Genomic DNA, 22270 nt, shown 5'->3' on the forward strand with positions numbered 1-22270 from the left:
ATTAAAGTATTCGAATAATCTATGACTTTGCCCAACGTCCAAACAATCCTAAAGTTCTTTATAATTCGTTGGTGAATTAATTTTCGTATCTCGTTCGTAGATAAGAACGAATTAACTGATTTTTAAAACGGTGTTCCAGACGAGCAGAGCCGCGAGCAAAAGTCAGCGTTATTCGCGAATAAAATGTTCCCAACTCTGGCTGCGAGTTTTTAAATTTTTACTCGACGTAAAATATCCCCGAATGCGTTCACCGTTACTCGCGGTATTTTGTTCGCGCGTCCGAATTTGTATTTTTATCGTTCATTTCGCGAAAAAAAAAGAAACATCATCTCGCGATACGAGTCACGTATGTCTACCACGTCGCCCTTCTAAAGCCCTTAAAGAATAAAAGGCGAGGTGAATTTTAAGCGGAGTTCATGCGTTCTGTTTCCTCCTGCCAGCGGGATTTGCCTTCTTGATTAGCATAATCTAACGGGATACAGGGAGACGAGAGGGGGGACAGGCTTTATACGAGCATTGTTATTATGTATTTAGCGTGTAACTCAAGTTGCACGACTAGTTCGGAGACTATCCAACTTTAGAATGCGTGAAGGACTTAGCAGTCGGGCCAACTTATGATAGAACTTCGCGAATACATCGGAGCACGCGCGGCATGTCCTATGTCTTACCTGCGGGAAACTTTGTTCCATCCGGGTGGAATACAGGTGTGCATACACGCAGACAAGAATGCACGACGCATCTCGTAGTTTCGTATCAACCTATAAATTCTGTGCTATTGGTTCGTTATTAATTTAATTATTTAATCCCCATGCCGAGAATTACGTAAGCCGTACCTGTGGCAAAAAATTGCAGAACCTTAATCATTCTACTACGAAACGCATACTTTTAGATTCTCTTTGGTGATTTCTTTACCAAAGAATGTATAAGATATTTAAATACATAGACATTTTGTCGAAGAAAAATTATTATTGATCGCGTATTCTTAAACGTAGTAAACAGAAATCGTCTCGTGGTTTCAGCTATTCTACACGTTTCAAACGAAAGAAGATTCTTAAGTTGGATGAGTTTGGCTATAGCAGGTATTATCTACTAAGAAACAAGTAGATAATTATTGTAAAAAAAATTAACTTTATTAATATATCATCTTACAAGTGACTGGACAACAATAGTAGTATTTCTCCTTTATTGTTAAATGTCTACTATTGTTATTGAATAATATTGTTTTCTTTCAAACCAAAAATAATTGAGTTAACAAAAGGTTTGTAAAATATGACCTGAAAGTAAATTGTCTTCCAGTCACGAAATTTGTCCCTCGTAAACAATTTCTTTATCAGACATTTTCCCGTATCGTCGGAAGAAACTGAGATTTTAGGGTGACAACGTTACGTGCCTCGGCCTGTATATTATTACCAATATTTCTACGTCTGTCTTCTTTTTTACCACGTTGACTGGGGAACCACCACGATAAATCTGTCAAAAGCACATGCATTTACTGTTGCCGGATATATTGATCCTGCGAATTTATTTCACTTAAATTTTCCCAATACAATCAACCATTACGCTTCTCCTAAAGTTCTCTTGGCGCTTTAAGCATTGATTTATCGTATTTTAAAAATAGATTTATTGCTAAGAGCAACGCCGACCTAGAATTACTCCTCGGAAGATATCTTCAAAGTTCTCCTTTTAAACAAAGTACATACGTGCATCGAGATCGTAGCAAATATTTGACTACCGCGATGAAATTCGAGTCCGTAAGATAAATTCCGTGTTTCGTTTCGTCTCGCCGGATGTTCGCGGGTTATTACGACCATTTTTTCCCCCCCTCGATTAACCGGGTTGACTCTCGCGTCGTCGAGGGTGGCGTCCTTAGTAGCAAGGACATCGTTTTCTAGGAGTTCGCCGAATGGATTAAGATATATTGCCGCTCTCGAGAAATATTTCTTCGTCCGTGAAAGTTCCGCGGCTCCGTGAGTAATTATGCGAGCAAACGAGTTTCTGTCGTTTCTGTTCCGTTTCCTCGGCTCTCTGGCTGCTTCCGTTTCTGTTGCTGGCTACGGGGAGAGTGTAACGAAATTCAGCAATAAAACGAGCGACCGCCCGGTTGTTAAGATAATGTCTCGGCCTGGCGTTGCCGGGAACGCAAAGCCCCGGGAATAAAAATATAATGGCTTTCGTAAAACTGGATTCGAGGGCGTCTCGTACACGACTTACGATCCCCGGAGACATATTTCGTGTCATCGGTCCCGTTCAGAATTCTTCGCGAAATATTCCTGCATTTTGATATCTCCCCATGCAGATTTTCATATTCTCAAGCATCAATATTTGCTCGTTCGATACGACTTTTATTTTTATTTTTATTTTTGTCTCTCTTAATCCCTTAATGTACAATTTAATTAGAAATAATTTTTCAAATGTATACTATTTCATTTTGCTTAAATGATCATAAAATGAACAGATTTATAAGACTCGATGACAAGTGTAGCCTCATAATTATGAAATTTGGCATCAAGAACTTGTGATTAGTCAGACTTGTCATTGAGGGCAAAATATCTAACCTCTCGTTGTAGATCTCCACTCAAGCATCAATGTTTGCTCGTTCGATACGTCTATTATTTTTATTTTTGTCTCTCTTAATTCCTTGACGTACAATTTAATTACAAATAATTTTTCAAATGTATACTATTTCATTTTGTTTAAATGATCATAAAATGAACAGATTTATAAGACTCGATGACAAGTGTAGCCTCATAATTATGAAAATCAAGAACTTGTGATTAGTCAGACTTGTCATTGAGGGCAAAATATCTACCCTCTCTTTGCACATCTCTACTTAATGTTATTCTCATTTAACTACGTAAATGTTTTTTTCTCTGCTCGTACTTATTTATTTAATGATCTGTCACGATATCAAGGAAGCTTGGACCGATCCAACCAAAGAATATCTCATAAATGCGTACATAGTTTATTATCAAGAAAAATGTGCATATATTTAACAGTTATACAGGTGTGTAATAGATCTTGCCAGTTAGGCTTACAACAACTTCTGGGGACTAACCATTAACGAGATTAATCCACCCATTTCGAAACCAGATACGTAGGCGATAAACACAAAAGACAAACTTCAGAATTTCTATCACTGAAACAAAGCAGATTCAGGGCATTCGTCCCGACCGCGGGAATACGTTTGCTTTTGACGAAACGTGCGCCGAAATTATTAGCTAAGGAAGCTTTGCGAGCGATAATAAATCAGGGAAACGTCAGACGCGATTGAGTATCGTTCTAATTGGACTGGTCGCGGAGTACAGTTTCGTCGAAAATGAAAGAGACCAAAACTGGGGGATAGTTTCAGCGGTTCGTTTATCAGGACAGTAATTTATGGAGTTTTCACGAGCTCCTGGCTTTTCGAGAGCCATCACAAATCGAGCGCTACGAAAAAAAAAGACGAGTCCACGGGAAAGTTTTCAATTACATTAGAGTCGGAGCATATTAAATGCATCTTCGAAGATTCTTACCGGCACTCCGTCCGAGATCCGCCGCGATCTCGCTTCAATTTCCCTCCTTCGTCCCTCTAACTCGATCCGAAGCGAGTTCGGTGGGTAAACTTATAAACTATGGAAGTTACTTTCCTATTCAATGAATTGACCGTGTCTTCTTCGGTGTACGTGCCTCGAAACCATTCCACCCCCGCCTCTACTGGCTTCTTTCAAGCCGAGTTCCCTTTTTTTTCGTTTTTATTATCTACCGCCGCGCGCGAGAAAGAATACAATGTTGTCGACCGACCGGAAAATTACAAGTTTTCTTGCTGTTGGCTGCGAGCAGAGTCGTTCTGCGGTGCTTCAAAATGGGTCACAGTGTTAAAAAATACACGGCTGTCCCGTGCAATTCACATATCGAGACCACGGTTCGCGTCGTCCTTGAAGTAGTGTTTAACTGTACATCTATAAGTAATTACTGAATCTGTTTTATAATTACTCTTCTACTTGGAAGTGTAGAATACTTACGATAGCCAGGGCAAAACATTTTTTTCCCACTCAATACAGAGACACAGGTTTAAATGGGTGCTTTTAAAACTTTAACAATTTCAGTACAGGACTGAAAACATAAAAAAATGTTTACAATTTGTAAAAGTACAATCTGAGACTGTATTATTTCAACGTTTGTATATCAAAGTGTCAGAGAGAATGTACCTTCCTAGAATCGAAATTTAGCGAACAGAGCTTTGGAAAAGTTTATATCGTTATTGCCGAGGATTTCGTACCACGTGAACTGACAACCAACGGAATCACTATTGTGGAAACGCAATTTATGCCCGAGACGACGGATTTTTCTCACATCGTGAACATAACTCACGGGCATTTTTTTTTATAGCTCCTTCTAGTAGCAACTTCGCAGCAAGTGATGCCATTCTCCCGAGTACATAATAAAGTACACAGAAAATATAAAGAACTAAATTATTTGTTTCTTGAATTAAATAAACCTGCAGCTTTTAGGGAGAATTATTTATAAACAAAATTACCTTCTAGTGTTGACTCGTCAGAAATTAGATACACACGTTAAACATAATACCAAATCCATTATTACGTTCAACTAAACTAGTAACCACAACTAGGGTGGCTATTATTTGATAAATATTGAAAAATTATGTAGGTTTCATACACCAGTTTCCACCGTATTTGGTCATGATTTCAATTGTATTATAGAATTGGTATTAATTGATACAACGAAAAAAAATTGTACCAAGTGTTTAAGGAGATTGTGTTTTTAACGTGTCTAATGTTCGTATTTTTTTTTGTTGCAGAATTCGAGAGGAGTGCAGGCGCTGCACCGGGGTCGGCGGGTGCAACTGCAGGGGGCTCTCGGGGGTTGGCATCTTCCCCTGCCCCCTCGACACCCTCGACCCCCCTTGCTACCAGTAGCCCCTTAGTCTCAACCTCCTTGCCTTCGTCGTCACCTTCACCTTCTTCCTCACCTTCTGCTCTTGTAGCGGGCTTTGATAAATCGGTACTACAGGTAAGACTTCTTCTTTTTTTTCAGTTGTCTGCTCAGACTGCTCTCGAGGGGTTATTCTAGTCTGGCTACAGAAAATCTGGGGCGTTTTTAGAATTTTATAGAATGTTACCCATTTAAAAAATAACAATAGTATCTCTTAAATAATGATTAATATTTATCGACAGCGATGAATGTTTTGCACATAAACGTTTTCAGGTAGAACGGACATTAATAAAAATTATTTTGATATCTACAAGTAACGCATGTTCGAATAATATATGGACAATCAAATCGACAAACTGTTTAACCCTTCAACGAGTATAACCGTATGGTTCCAATAACTTACTATACTTTCAGTCATTGTTATAAAAACACAATAAGTATAATAAGATTCTTTTCGGTTCATCATTTATGCCAAGATAATCGCGCGAAGCATTGCCTTTTTATGGATATAATATTATTCATTGATATAAGTTATCAATTGTAGGCATTGTGTAGATACTTTATTAAGTTTTCTTTGACGTTATTTTGTCGTTCGTTGGTAAAAATTTCGATAGCTTCAAGATTGTGAAGAAGATTCACTGAAAAATGTAGCTTTAATACACAACGTCGTCGTTGACAAGACTCTTATACCTTCGAAACCATCCAAGATATTCAAGCGTCTCGGATGCTTTGCTCCCGCAGGGAGTCTCGAAATTGTCGACTATTTTCCGCGTAAAACGATAACCTATTAAATTGTTCGGAGCAACAGACTGTATCGCGGAACAAAGGGTCGGTGGCTGGTTCAACGGGGTTGAAACGGTAACGTCTAAAGAATAATGATCGCCATTAAGCCGGCCCGAAGCGAAAATCCGACGTTGAATCCAACTTGCATGAAGCACTGCGCAAAAGTTTGTCGTCTTTTGGCGGCGTGGACGACAACGAACCGGGACAAGCGTAGTTCGGGGGTGGTAAAAGCAATGGCGGTAGGGTTAGTTACGATAGTGCGGAACCTGGTCTGCCCTCGGGTGCCTTGGCTAATTAAAGCTCATAAATTACGCGGACGTGGAAAGAGACTGACGAGAATATGGCAACCAGGTAACGAACAGGCGTGCCCGACGGCGTCAGCATAGCGCGTGCAACAAAAGCTGTGACGCTGTCGAAAAATGTGTTGAGCTGCGTACCGCGTGCGTGTACCGTCTTGGAAGGATAATATTCGAAAAAGTCCGTTTGCCAGAAAAGAATAATTCTCACGAGTAAACTCGTCGACGTAGTACCTTCAATTCTGATAATTTTCGTCCACCTATATGCCGTTTCGAGAGATTTTCAATCACAGAATTATATACAAGGAATTAATTAATATCCAGCTCCTGTTTCATTCTGTCATATTTTAATGGAGACACGATGAAACAACATATTGAAATGTAATATCATTTTCCTTTATCAGATAATATAGAATGAAATGGAGATTCAAGTTAATGAGGATTATTTTATCGAAACATCCAAACGTATTAACAGAATTTTTAATTTTGTTTATTGAACAAATTTACAGAGTATGATTTTCCCTTGTGTTTTAATAAACTATTCTAAATTCATAGTTATTAGCTTCGTGTTACCCACGAAGAACTTTTTTTCCTTCGCTAGGTAAGTAATTATGAGTAAAAATTATTAAATATTATAATTGATAGAAATCATGATATTTGTATGGATAGAAGATTTCGATGAATTTTTATTTCAAATCAGAAAGCTAGAAGACAAGTTTTCCAAAAAACATAGTTTTTCATTTAAAAAGTTCAAATAAAAAGTCCCAAGCCTTTTAAAATGAAACTTATTTCAAGTCGATCGCGTGGTTAGTTTCGGAGATATAAGGGTTTGAAAAGGGTTTGAGAGGTGCGACGTGTTAGTTGGAGATAGTGTAATTCGAAAAATTAACCCTTCATTAAAATTACGATATGCCCAAAACGGAAAGTCAAATCGATATAAACCAAAAATCATTTTAAAGAGGAAGGTTTACCAATTCTAACAGTGGCTCAGTTCTTAATAAAACATTAGTAACTTCGGAACTGTACGCGTTTAACGTTTTATTATTTTTAATACGAGTTAATAGACTAGATAGAGATAATGGAATTTCAAAAATTATTCCTCCATTTAAATTACGATATTTCCAAAACAAAAAATCGGATCGACATGAATCAAAAATCATTTCAAAGGGGAAGCTTTGCTGCTTCTAATGATGTCTCAGTTATGGAGCAAATATGAGTGAGCTCATAACCGCACGCGTGTAAAATTTATGTACTTTTAATACGCGTTTCCTCGACGAGTTTTCTTCTGTCCGTATTTATAATGGTATTTCCGGAATTTAATCTTTCTTTCCCTTCGTGACCGAATACCAGTCTGCGTTGAAACCTAACAATGTAGCAGCCGTCGAGTCCAGCAGAAAGGTCAAAAAACATTATTCAGAATCTACGTTTCTTTAGGAACGCGTTCTCGAAGGTGGTGGAAGTTGCGTTCGAAGTATCCGTTGCTCGATGGGCCCATTTAAATTCACACGCCGTGGCATCGGGCAATCTGCCCCTGGAAATAAGGGGTAACGCGCGTTCTATGGTTGCCAAAGTAGGAGGGACGATCTAACTAGATTGCCAGCGTGTCGCTGAAATTAATTCCCCTTCGATATTCGGTGCTCGGGCATCGATTGATTCACACTCGACCGAAAAACGCGAACGGTGTAAACAAGTGTACATTTCCGTTATCGAGTCATGAAACAATCAAGCCTCTTAGTTGACAAATTAATCAAGTCCCTTTTCTTAATATCGTAACACTTGAATTTTATGGTAAACTAATATTCTTTAAATCGAAGAAAATCTTATATGATACAGCAATTCAAGAGAATTTTATTTTTCTATTTATTCTTGCTTCTAAATAATATCACATTTCTTTTACTTTTACTTTTGACTATTTATTTTCTCACTTCAGAGTCGTTCAACTTTTTTTTTGTGCAAAGTTGAAAATTTTCGAAAACCATTGGATATCCATTATGCAAATGTTACTCCGTCACGGGTTTCTCGTATCGAGCAGATCGTCGTTCGTTTCCGCAGCCTCAGCAGCGGCACTTGTTTGTTGCGACAAAGATTTCCTTCTTCGACGTTTCCACGATCGACTTATCTAGTCAGCCGCGCTTCGAAGTACCCTGACGGCGGAAAATTCGGAAGAAGCGGTAAGCCTGGCAGAATATTCTGCCGCGGTCGGCACGAGTTCGGTTATCAGGAACAGGAATTAGATTTGTGCGATGGCGGTGGACAGCGCAGAAACGACGCGGGGTGAACCGAACCGCTCATGCAGCCGTATAACTCGGTCAATTTTATCGAGTTACTGTCCCGTTTCTCTGCCTTCGCGCCATCCTGATCTTCATTCATCCCGTACCCGAACCGAAACGTTCTTACCGTGAAGGGAGCTCTCGCGAAGGGTGGCCGAAATTCGCAGAAATTGGACGCGCAGACTGATTCGACATGATCTTCGCTCTAAACCGTAATTTGTTTTATAGCAGTCTGCTTCGGACTTCCAAATACACCAGCCGGGTTTCTTAAACCCCGTCGATGGCGCTACATATACGATGTTCGACTACTAATGGCAATCCTCTTAGGGGGTGGCTTTACAGGTCAATATAAAACGAAAGTCATGATCGGTAAAATTGCGTTCGAAATTTTTTCTTTTCCTCCCATAAGGAAGAATGGTATTGTAATCGATAGTAGTACGATCGAGGCAAATTTCAAAAATTTTTTTATTACGGGAAAATTGTGAGAAGTCTTCGCAAAAATGTGGTTGGTATATTAATTCAGAGAACTCTCTTTTTGACTCATTATCCTTTCGACAATCATCTCAATGCAACATTTGCACCATCTCTTAATTATACTCATTTATATTGCACTTCCACAATATAGTATAATGAATCCCATCTATATTTATATACTTAAATCCAACGTCACAAGAATCTATTCTAAATTCTAATATTTTCTGATCACGTTTTCGCTTGTTTACGTCGCATCGATTGCTCGGTAAATGCATTGTAAAAATATTTGACCCCGGATTGGCAGTGGGTAGGTACAAAGTGAATTCGTTCCCTTGGGAAAATCGCATAGTGTTGTGTACAGTTTCGCTAGAAGGGGAATTGAAAATCATGGACATAAGCAGCGTGTAGACCTTTGACGTTTTGTACGTGCAATAATTTAGTAGCTAGCTTACCTCGTTGATTGTATAATTTTAGGAAAATCAAAGTATAACAAGACGTAGAAGATCAGAAAATATACACTCTGTACAGATGACTTTTCAAATTTTATGTTGTGCTTTTCGTTTCGATTCTCTCTTTTCGTGAGAATATATTAAAAACAATATTCGTACATTTAATGAATTAAATTTAGAATGTGAATAATGGGATGATAAATGCAGTAATACAATGAAGCGAGATATCGTTTCCTTTTACCCCATTTTTCCCACACTTTCTTCGGTATTGTATCTTTGTCGGAAGTTCCTTGACGAGGAACCTTTGTGCGACAAACCATTTTATCAAGCCCCTTTAACTCTTTGCGCGTAGTATATTGTCCTTCTTGCCGAGGGTACTTTAAGCACGAAATCTCGCTCGGCATTTGCATGTTTGAAACCAGTGGCCCCTCGACTCTTCACATATTCGATGGGAATGTTGTTACTTGAATGGTTTTGTCGCACGTGGTGCCTAATAGTAATTAATCTCAGCAAACGTGCAGCCGTTTTATCAAATTACGTTCAACGAATATTGGAAATTATGTTTAATATTTCGTTTTCAATTATTTTCTATTCATCCTTCCTAGATTTCTTTTTTGATCACTGCAGCGAGACGAAATATTAGAAACGAATTATTCGATTCAACAAATCATCCTGAATTTTTATTTCTGATTAATTTTACAAGCTTACTTGGTATCAGTATTCTCGTTATTCTTTTTCATTAAAATCCAAATGGGAAAGAAATAGCTATAGTCAAAATGCAAATTCTTTATATACGAATGTCGTTAATTTTATAAGCTTACTTGGTATTAAGATTCTCGTTATTTTTTTTATAAAAATCCAAAACTTTACTGGGAAAGAAATAGTTCTAGTCAAAATGCAAATTCTTTATACGAGGGCCATTCAATAAGTCCTTAGAAAAAGATTGAAAAACAAATTATTTTAGGTAGATTTTTTTTTATTTTTCAACAGAATATTCTTTTAGCTCTATACACTTTTCCAAGCGTTCCTCCAACCTTTTTAAGCCATCTAAAAAGTAAGATTTCGGAAGGTCCTCAAAATAGGTATCAGTATGGACGGTGACCTTTTCGTTTGACGTGAACCGTTGTCCGCCGAGCCATTTTTTAAAATTTAGAAATAAAAAAAAGTCACTGAGCGCCAAATCCGGTGAATACGGTGGATGTTGTAATAATTCGACCTTTAATTCCATGATTTTGGCCATCGAAACCGCACAGGTGTGTACCCGTGCATTGTCTTGATGCAGGAGGAAGTTCCTTGCTTCGATCGACAATAAAAATGAAGCCATGTGGTGGATATAACTGAGACTTTAACAGCTGTCTAGTGAGTCATGATGCTTACTAAAAACAAACCATTTTCGATGCTACAAATGCTAGGTCTTGGATTTTTAAAGGACTTATTAAATGACCCTCGTATACGAATGCAGTTCATTTTACAAGCTTGCTTGATATTAATGTTATTTTTTGATTAAGATCCAAAACTTTACGACTGGGAAAGAAATTTCATAAAAGTCGTATTTTTCGCAAATTCGAGAAACAAATATGGTCGAACGATGGTGAGCCTCGTTGAACGTTCGGTATCGTTTCGGGGATATACGCGGGCGTGTTCGTGCTCCAGTTTCAGAAACCTATTTCGAGGTCCGGTGTCTTCCACACATTTGATCTTTGCACGAGCAATTTCACTTGAGTGGCGCAGCCCCAGATAAAAGTTCGCAATTATCTTCCTCGGGTAACTTTTATTGTCATCTGGTCTATTGTGTCGATCCAAACGGGTACGCTTTTCCTATTTGCCGAGTCAACAGTCAGGAGCGAGCACGACGTCATAACAGCTATCTCCCTCCTTCCATTTCCGGCTATGCTGTCTCGCTGACAAGTATTGTGCTGTTTGCATAAAGCGATGAGAGGCTTCGAGGTAACGAGACTCGAGCAGGAATCGAGTTGCCGATGAAATTCTATTTCGTCTGGTCTCGGGGTTTTATTTACGCGCTACCTGTAGAATTGATCGAGCCCCGCGCGGGCGGTAACGCGCTCGCCGGGGTGGAGCGTTTCGATAAATCGACTCTTTAATGTTTCAAACCAGGCTCGATTCGCGCTCGAAAATTTATTCTCGTTACCATTCTTGCGGGCAAGGTTTTTAAAACGGCGTTCGCCACGTTCGCTCCTGGCGGGACACAACATGTGTTGTTTACCTTCGCAGCAGAAACTCGCCTGTTCCCGTCTGAATCGAGCGTCACGTTTCGAGAGTGTATCCCCGGGACTTCGTATTACGTGGAAAGCCCTTGTCCTCGTGTCTCCCGGCACGGGAACTATTTTGTACTCCATTTTCCTTTGAGCCGGTCATGGTTGGTATCTAGCTTATTAGATTCTTGTCGAGCCCTGGCAGCGAAATGTTTTCCTATCCGGCGACCGAGGTACGCGCGCGTTTCGCGAAACATGGAACGGTACCATCGTTTCTTTTGATATTAAATTCGCTCTTTCGTTTCGACTTCATTTCCGCGTCTATCGTTGCCTACGGAGTGCTTTGCGTTTTCACGAAGTCGAACAACGCCCGGCCAAGGAATTGTTTTTCTTTTTTCCGACGTAGGAGAGCGGAACAATTCGCGGGAGAAATGATAAAACAACCCGTGGAAAGCAGATGGAAAGTCGCGTTCGATGGTCGAGGAACTTCACAGTTGTTGAGCTTCTCGTACGAGGTACGCGCGGAATGCGAGAGCTTTTCAGCGGCTCGTTGAAAGGAACACGGACACCGCGCAGACGATAGATGGAAAAGTAACTTGGCTCGATTTTATCCAAGAATTTAATATCGGACGCGCCAATGTTATACCTGGCTCTGTATAATCGTCTACGATTTAAGATTGATCTTTTAATGCCAGCCGCCGCGCAGTGATCTTCGGGATCGTTTACCCTCGATTGTGCAGCTTCCGTTGCACCGATTCCCACGGAAACTATTATACTTCTCGATCGTTTCCGCGAGGAATTTCGCCGTGCTCGAGGATTGCCCTTAAAACGAATTCCATCTATGCTTTCATCGTTGGTCGAATCGTATTGATTCGGCCGTCCCTGCGTTTATATTTCAAATTAAGCGGTTTTTTTTTCAGTGGCGCGAACAAGTAGAAGAGCCGCGATTTAGGTCAGACCAGAACCACGGTTATCGTTCGATGCACGATATTTTTAATTAAATTGCCGCGACTCGTATCCTCGATGACACTTATCGTCGATTCACTCCCATTCGTGTTCACGTTCGCGTTTGGACAAAATTATTGGAAATTTTGCAACTTGGAAAATTATTTGCCGGAAAGTGTGCCTCACTGTGAACTGCGTTTCATTCGTATATTAATATAAATATATAACTAACTAGAACGAAGTCCCAACACTTAACCAGTGATGCAAACGTTAATTATTAAGCGTTTGTGTAGAGATTGTATTACAAAATGTTTAAAAAATTGTTTGCAGTTATAGCGATTTAACTATAGAGGGACGTCTTCCTTGTTAAAATGATAATTATTGTAACATTGGAAATATCTTGCTCTTCAAATTGCTTTTCATATATCTAATTTAAATTGCCCAATAACTAACCCATTAATTCAGTTATTTAAAACGGTTTATCGGAGAGAAATACATTTGATTTCACCCTGTAAATTATTTTCTGCGCACGAAAAATAGTAATTGGATATCGTAAAATTTCATCTTTGTCGGTATAAAGCAATCGGCTTACAGAAGAGTTTCAATTGTGTTTGTGGGTGTTTTTTTGTAGAAATAAGTTTAGCACGAACATTTTTTCCAGCACATAAAGTGTTTCGACTGGATTTATTAGGTTTTATCGCGGCATATGTGCGTGTTGCAGAGGCTAGCTGAAACTGTTTACAGTGGTGCGAGTAAATAGAAGTTCGAGGAATCTTTCATAACGTTTTTTCGAGAAACAGATTCCGAAACATTGTTAATCGTGTGTTTTATAATTTTGCCAGTTTTTTGTTCGAAGAGAAAAGATGATACATAAGTTCTTCGTTAAGCATATACAGGGTGTTCGACCATCCTTGGGAAAAATTTTAATGGGAGATTTTAGAGGCCAAAATAAGACAAAAATCAAGAACATCAATTTCTTCATTGAGGCTTCGTTAAAAAGTTATTAAAAAATTTCAAATCATTCTGAAAAAGTTATTTTTGGTTGCAGGGGTTAATTACAATCATTTTTTGTGAATAGACATACCCCCGAAATCCTACACACTTTTGAGAAAAAAATTCAAGTAGGTGGACAAATTTTTCGACATAATTAAAAAATTCCAAATCGTTCTAAAAAAATTATTTTTGATTGCAGGGGTTAATTACCGTCATTTTTGGTGAATAGACATACCACCGAATTCCTACGCATTTTCGAGAAAAAAATTCCTTATCGAAAATCTAATGACTGACCATACCGTTGATATGTTTCCCTGAAATTTCAAGCGAATCTTTAAAACGTCATAACTTCTGAACGGATTGGACGATCTTAATGTTTAAAAATGCAAACTACGCGTATTTTGGTGAAGAATATGTGGGAATTCCAAAAATATTCGAAAAGTTATTCCTTGACCCTGCAAAATGAGAAAAACCCAACGAAAATGGTCCAATTTTCAAACAGCCATAATTCCTACAATAGTGACTATATTTCATTGAAATTTTGAGGGGAAGTAGAGTTCATGGATATCAACAAAAAATTATTAGACCACTTTTCTGTACAGCGCCAACCAAATTTATTAAAAATCAAAAACATATTTTTAAGAAAAATCGAAGGAGGTAGGTGTCTAAATTTTTCGGCGAAAAAAAAATTTCAAATCGTCCTGGAAAAATTATTTTTGGTTGCGGGGGTCAATCACAATCATTTTTGGTGAATAGACATACCCTCGAAATCCTAACTAGTTTCTAGAAAAAAATTCCATAAGTGAATCTTTCGACAAAATTAAAACATTTTAAATCGTTCTAAAAAAATTATTTTTAGTAGCAGGGGTCAGTTGTAATCATTTTTGGTCAATAGTCATATCCTCGAAATCCTGCGCATTTTCGAGAAAAAAATTCAGTATTGGCGTAACTTTAAACGTTAATAACTCGTTAACGAAGCCTCCATCAACAAATTAGTATTTTTCTCTAGAATGTCCCATTAAAATTTTCCCCAGGTATGACCGAACAGTGAGAAATAAACATTACACAATATTCAGGAGAAAAAGGAGTCAGGTATGTGCAGAAAATAGCTTATTAAATTTGCTTAAACAACATTATTGCGTCGTATTATATTTTATTATTTAAAATACGCTGTTCTGTATCCTTGTACGTAACAAATTTGTATAACAATTGTTATCGTTAACGTGTTTAAATATTGGTCAGCAGCGTTCCCTATCCCATTGTCGAATATCGTGGAATTTTACGGGGCTCTAAATTTCTGCGTGACGGATGTGTAACGATGATCATCGTCCCCGTTCATATTTCAGCGGGTCAGATATCAAACTTACCGTCGCGTGAAAAGTCTCGTGGCATATATACGAGGACTCGCAGGAATATTTTCTTACCCGAATATATTCTTTCACCCTCCTTCGCGGCGTGCTCCCCGGGGATTCAGGGGTCGTCTAGGCCTTTCATTTTCATCGGGCTTCGCCGTCGAGCCTTTTCAAGGAGGGGAAAAGAAAGTCCGTCGCGAAGAAAACCACACGAGAGATATGATCGTTCTTCGACAACATGCACTTAATCAGGCCGGCTTTATGTGGAGCGGAGGGCTAAGGTGAAAGCCAGAGAGGAAGGACACTGGCTCAGACTCGAAGGCGGAGGGACTTTTCGGGGGACGTCGAACCGAGCGAGACCTTAATTTCCTGTAGCATTCCGGCTTATCTCTTTCGCGATTTATCGACCTTGCCGAAAGTTACACGCTTTCGACTCGGAGAAACATTGCTCGTACACGGGCATCCGTTTCCTGACCGCGTTGTTCTCGATCCGAAGACGGTTCTAATTGTTTCTATCGCTCATACTCCTCCAAAGAACATCGTTCTCTGTACAAAATAATTCTCGTAACGCATCATCTACATGTTACATTTTGGTCAATGCAATCAATTAAATTAACATGTTCGCGGATGTGGATGCATTCATTTTCATTGTGAGTCAAACTGATATGAATGCTATAACATTCAAATTTATAAGCAGCATTATCATGCATTCAATTCCATATAATTTTTGAAATTATTATACATTGCGATGTAATGACTAAAGAATAAATCATCTGTTCATTTTTGCAGCTTATTAAAATTTTTACTGTTCGCGAACGTGTCAATAGTAGCTTATAGATTGAAAGGTACGGTATTTAAAATATATTTAAAAAGCAAACATTCTGATTTCATATCTCCAAAAAGATATCTTTCTATAACAAAACTTTCTATAACTAACTTTCTAAAAACAAAAATATCATATTGTAAATTTAGATACACTAGTCAGATTAATCAGAGTTAATTTGTTGTTGCTTTAGTAATGTTATATGAAATGTGTAAGTTTGAGTAACGAGCACTTTTTATGTAACTGTAATAGCTTTTACGGAATTGTATTCCAAAGTCAAATTTTTACTTTCGAAACTGATGATAACGATCCTTGTAAATTTTCCAGGATTTGGGCATTGTAATAATTTTACAGATTCAACCACTTACTGTTTACGTCAAACATTAACCCTTATCACTGTAGCCGACAGTAATGCTGTCAACCGCAAGCCATCGTAAAGGGCAAACTATAATATTCTCGTAGCGATAAGGGTTAATTAATCCGTGAATATATAAATGACCAAATAGTTTCTTTTTCGAAACGTACAAGAAGATTTACAAGTCAGTCTTTTATTTATGACCTTTGATCTCTATATGTTGTTATTCACCTTTAATTTTATTATAGCAATTCTCTCTCTTGTTTTCCGTTAATACATTTCTTATATTATTTTGTTGTTACTTTAATTTAAGTAATTGCCAGACTGCAGATCCTTATGAAAATTTGTATTTTTATTAATGGAATTAATGAAATTTTGTAGAGCTTTTAACCCCTAAATATAATTCGTATCTTACGTTAAGTATTTCTTATATTTTAGCATATCGAGTGCGTATTTTGTATTTTTTTTTAAATTTAAATTTGCCATAAATGCATAAGTATTCACGGTCCAGCAATTACCTGTTGGCGTCGAACGATTCGGCTGTTATCAAAGCACGTTTGTTTATTGGTTTCGTGTGATTGTTTCGGCGAAACGGCAATTAAACGGTGTACTGTTAATATTTAATTACACGCGCCGATGGATTCTTTTACGAAGAAAAACCGTCGTCCCCCTCGATATTGAAACGCGTATCCGCAACAGAAATTGCAGGTGTAACCGTACGCGATAATCTCGTTATCGTGGTCTGTTCACCGTAATCGAGGTAACTGCGTACAGAAAACATTGCGTGGCCCGCGTAATATTTTTGCTGTGATAAACGCGCGTTCGCCGCGTCTGGTCCACCCCCGCCTGTGTATTAGGACACAGAGTCGGCCACTTACGGACAGACACTCCCAGCTAATTTCCGGCTGTAAATACTCGATTCGGTCCTATCCTGTTCTCCCTCCTTTCCTTTCTGATCGATGATATTTTTCCGTTTCCATTCCATCACCTTCAAAGCATCAGCAGCTTCTCCTAAACGATGGTTCTTGATTTCCAATCCTCTTAACTACTACGTATTCCAAGGATTCCACAATGGATTTTTGGTTTCGTATTTCAAACATACATCGAGTTTAAGTACTCAGAGAATAATAAATATGTATTTACATAACTATATTAATTGGAGAGATGTAACACAGAGGAACCGTGTAAAACGATGTATATGTTCTAGTAAGTAAAGTTTAAAAACCGGGTAAAAGTAAATAAGACGTTCATAAAAAAAAATATATAAATTTAATATTCTATATACACACTACTTATTATAATATGACTGTTCCACAGTATTCTACGATTTCATATGTACCGTCATATCGCTATAATATAATATTATTATACCCCTAACGCTGCAAAGTTACTGGTCCAGCATATTATTACATTGTCGTATTATTTTAAGCCCTCGTAGTCCTATGCCATCAAATTCAGACTGTTCAGACTTCGCGTTCTGTCTAGACTTCGTTCCAGTCTGCCCTATATTGAGACAGTTTACACGAAGTTATTACGATTACGTTTTACCATTATACAGTTAGTCGAGTTAAGAAAAACATTTAATTGCAGTCCTTGACTCTCATGGCTAGAAATAATTTAAAATTATAATTTTTGCCATTGGGGAAATATTATTTCACGAATATGGTACACTTTTTGCTGCAGATACGCGATTGGCTCACAGTCGAAGAAGAGATGTTACGACAACAGGCGGTGGTTGTCGGCGACGTCGACGAAATTTTGCAGTTACTCGATAAACAGAAGGTAAGTGCATTATCCTCGCTTGCACGATAAAGCTTGCCGATTCTAAAAATACAAAGCGTCTCGAGGTGTGCTACTTTTGAATCTTTCATGATCCTAGACAGTTTTATGATAATGTAAATTGACGATTCAATGTTTCGTAAAATGTTGTATAAATATTTACGAACGTTCACGTGTGTTGGATAAGGAAACTTTCGCAAAGTGCTGTCTTTATACAATATTCAACAATTTCGTTAGCATTCAGAGTTTCGTGAGCTGTTCGTTGTGGGGCTTAAAAGGAATTAGGGGTCGATAAATTTAATCATTAAATTTGAATTATGCAAGTCGTTTAATGTGTATCTCGTCCAAGTAACGTGGATATGTGTAATTAATTTTTCTTCCTTCTGCAAGAAAGAAGATCCAGAATATTTTTCTTTGCAAGTATGACGTATCATTTTTCATATTTGAAGATGGCCAAAATCTTTTACGTAATGTATGGAAAATTTGCTTTCATTCATACATATACATATATGCGTTTGCAGGGCCTTCTTGTAGTTTCAGAAAATATTCAACGTTCCGTATGTTTTATCGGTCGGGACAAATATTGAAACACCACGTTTCGTCCATTCTCACAGCTTGCTGCTAAAATAGATAGGGCTTGAAGTATTTCAGAAATGCCAGAGTAAATGGAAATATTTTAACAAAATTCAAGAGTACAAAAGTATAGCTTCCTTAGCACTTTACTGAAATTTTCCAAGCCTCGTGTATTCTCAGATCCTACTTCACCATTTTGATTATTACGAAGGAATTGTTTAGCATTACGTGGAAGCATATCTCATAAAAAAGATGTTTAGGATCACACGAAGGGAATGGGACTAAATAAACGTTTATATATTATTAAGATATACAAAGTGCACACTTACAGTACTCAAGTTAAAAGGATAAATATTAATATTGTAACGCATAATTTTTAGTAATATGGCTAGTTTCTCTTTCCTTGTTTGCTTCTATTTTCTTCATTCGATCCTATCTTAAACAAAATTATATTAAACATCTATGCGTTATCGTTCTCCCGTTAAAAAGTAAATTAGTGCAATAAAATCTAAGAATAGTACTCTAGAATATTTGAAGTATCTTTTTATACAAAACTATAGGAATCGTACCAAAGTTATTTTTACAATTTTTCCAACTCTTAGGATTCACGAAGTTCTTGCATTTGCTACCCTCGCAATTTTTCGCGCTCGACTTATGCATGGAGTTCCCCGAGTAATTTTAAAACGTAGAGTGCGCTGCAAAACTCCTTTTTTATTGCGAGGTCGGTACTTCAGTTCATGCGGAACTTACATAAAATGTTAGATTTATCCTATACCGTGTTTTCACCGAACGGTCTGACGTCGACAAAATCGCGTTCTGCAGTATCCACGAGGAACTTTCCACCCTTATCTACTTTTGGAGGGTAAAGTCAACAGACACCCCCGGCCTGTTATCGTCCTGCAGTTCCCTGCAGAGTTTGTCGACCGATGGTTGCTTCGGGGGTAGTTTCGATGGAATTGTAGACGTTGGGGCGCGATGTCACCCCCTCGTTTTTCTGTACGTCGAGAGTGGGGGTTTCTGGGTTACTGACTGGGAAAACCCTGACATTGGCATTGGCATTAAAGGTCCAATGAACGCTGCCACGCCTTCCACTGTGCGTCGACGATACATTGTTGCTTTCCGCGCAATAGTTATGCTCAGACTATTGATTGCTCTTGCGCGGATTTTGTTTTCTTCGTCGCATTCAGCGGTGGTCTCCATCAACGATTCGTTTCACAATTTCCTTTCAAAGGAAAATTTATTTCGTCCGCGTTTTATCGATAGTCCGTCTCTTCGTTAAAAATTGGTGTTCGCTTGTCATTGTGAGAAATACTACAACGGGATTATTCGAACTTGGCGATTAAATAATTTGATAATTTTTATAAGATTTATTACGATCCTTGTATGTGTGTTCGAGTTATCTAAAAATGATCGATTTTTGTAGAATAATTTACTGCATATAATTCCGCGCCCTTTTGTTACTTTTAGTATTTGATCGTTAAGATTTCTCCTGCTCTTATAGGAATTACAAAATTATCGTAGGTTTTGAAGTATTAGTACATTTTATAAATAATTATATAGTTGTGTGTATCTGTTCAAGGTCCTAATGTCGGTATAAGTGAAACAAGTTGAAAAATTGAGTTTTCTTTAAATATTGAACAGCACCCTTTTTCTCAGAGTGGCGAAGAACTCTCGTCCCCGGATACTCGTATATTTAATACATAATTCAAGGGCAGGGTAAACACGTGAAGTACTAATTTCATAAAAGTGGAGTGGATGTGAAGACCATGACAGGATTAGAAGGTGTCTGTAACATTTGTGCATGCGTTAGTGTGTCGTGATCTTTTCCGTATTAATGAGAGTGGTATATTGTTCGACAAGGCCCGATCGAATGAATTAATTAAGACTGATTGGCAGCTCTTTCGTGAACTCTTCAATAGAGGCTCGTAACCGAACGAGCACTTCGTCCAACTCCCTTTCGTGCCTGTACTATCGACTTTTTCCACTTCGAGTCCGTGGCTTCCGCTAGGAAAAAATCGTCCTTAATGTTACTTTAAAGAACCTTGTTCAAAATTTTTCAATAACTTTTCCTGTCGATTCTCCTCCAAATCTTGAATTGTGAAAAGGGGTGCAAGAGGGATGAAAACTGTTGGCCGATTGAAAATAATTTAATGTGACCCGTGTTCAGAGATAGTAAGGCCAGGGGTCATACAAGGGTTTTTATGCCCTTCCTTGTCTAACAATTGAAAAGACATAGGAACGTCAATCTTGTCTGTCTTCGTTGTTTTTAATTGCAAGACAAAGAGAGGAAAGTGTGGTCCTAGCCTAAAAATTCGTTGATTTAAAATGTGAAAAGATTGCTGTAATTTGTGGTTTTGTCTCTGTAAAAAACTATCTAAAAACTATCTGTTGTTTGATAGAGTAAATTTCAAAATTATTTTATTTTTCGGGGGTAAAATTGACAATAGGAATCGATGACTATCGCGAGGATCTACGACCGTGTAAAATTGAGGGAAGTCTATAGGGGGATATTGTCGATTTTGAACACTTTTAGTTTTTGTTGGCGCATAGGTGGTTGGAAAATTGCCGATCTAAAGCGTTTCACGGATTCGCGGCGGAAATTCGGTTACTTTTCTCGCCCCGGTTGTCGGTTGCGTCTGAAAGGAGAGAATGGGCGCGTTTCGTTGATCAATGGTAGTCGATTTCGCGAGATTGGGTAGCTTTCTTTCTCGTTAAAGCGTGACTCGAACACGGGGAAACTGAGCTTTTCGAACGCGATCCGAGGGGTGGCCGAAAACAATGGGTTTGTTACGACGGTGTTGTTATTGATTTTCGATTGGGAAGCCGGAACTAAAGATATGAAAGAAACGAAAGAACCCGCGGAAAGCAGACAGATGGAAGAGACAGACAAAGAGGGGGCGGAGGTCCTTCATTATGTATAACGGTATCAGGTCTCTTTGAGTTCTGCTGATTATTGGAATTAAAATCGTTCGATATGCGGAACCAATAATTACGAGACACAAAGTAACAGTACTGGGTACAGTACGGGTACATTCAGTATAACAGAATTATAACAATATTTCTGAAAACAGTTGTTCTGTTCGATCGTGCCTCTGAAATTGTTCTTTTTGCGACTCGATAATTCTCTTCTCAAATTGTAATATAGTAAAATTCCGATTATTCGGCATACTCGGGACTGGGGTAATGCTGACAAATCAAATATGCTGGCTAATTGGATTGTACCTACATATGAAATGATAAAAACGAGGACTATAATCACAGACGAGCTATACGAGTAGACTTTACATCCAATGTATTTTTACGGCCCATTTTTCTGGGGCTTTAGAGCTCCATTAATACGCATTGTTTAACTTTTGAATCAGTAAAATCCTCCAATCCGTCCAGAAGTTATGATTTTTTAAATATACACATGAAATTTCGAGGAAACATTTCTGGCTTCACTCATTATATTTTTAGTAATGAATTTTTTTCTCGAAAGTGCGTAGGAATTCGGGGTTACGTGTTTTCACAAAAAATAATTGTAATTGATTCTCACAACTAAAAATAATTTTTCCAGAACGATTTGAAATTTTTTAATTTCGGCGAAAAATTTAAAATTTATTAATTCTTCTTAAAAATTTGTTTTTGATTTTTAATAAACACAACCATGAGTAATATAGTAATACAATTTATTAATAAAAAATAAAATATGTAAAATTTCTACGCTTTATTCGTCAACTGTTACTGTTGCCAATTCGTTACTATTTAAAAAGTCGTACGTATTTTAATATTTGCCTTTTATATTCGACAAAATGTTTTATTCACTCCGTTTAATAAAAATTTGTCAAAACGAAAGGTCGTGTGAATTTTCTTGAATATTTTTCTGCGCTGAATGCTATCCACGTTTTTCGAAATATCGTATTTTTTTAGGGAAATACGCATTGCCATAGCGAGCATAGAATTCTTCCTGTAGCATCGATTTTGTTCCACAGGGTGTACGGAAGTATTTGTTACAACTTTCGATACAAAATCTACACATTAAAATCAACGAATA

General features: G+C 37.9%; 1 protein-coding gene across 1 annotated transcript in view; it reads left to right on the plus strand.

Annotated features, from left to right (window-relative positions):
* LOC122400373 (dystrophin-like) overlaps positions 1-22270 on the plus strand; it is a 702582-nt gene that overhangs the window by 104758 nt on the left and 575554 nt on the right. The window contains exons 39-40 of the mRNA XM_043401810.1: positions 4799-5010; positions 17569-17667. Of these exons, the coding sequence (XP_043257745.1) occupies positions 4799-5010; positions 17569-17667 (311 nt within the window). The remainder of the gene's footprint in view (positions 1-4798; positions 5011-17568; positions 17668-22270) is intronic.

Source organism: Colletes gigas, unplaced genomic scaffold (assembly GCF_013123115.1).
Source record: "Colletes gigas isolate AHSC1104 unplaced genomic scaffold, ASM1312311v1 Colletes_gigas_Sc00017, whole genome shotgun sequence".
In the NCBI taxonomy this organism is placed as follows: domain Eukaryota; kingdom Metazoa; phylum Arthropoda; class Insecta; order Hymenoptera; family Colletidae; genus Colletes; species Colletes gigas.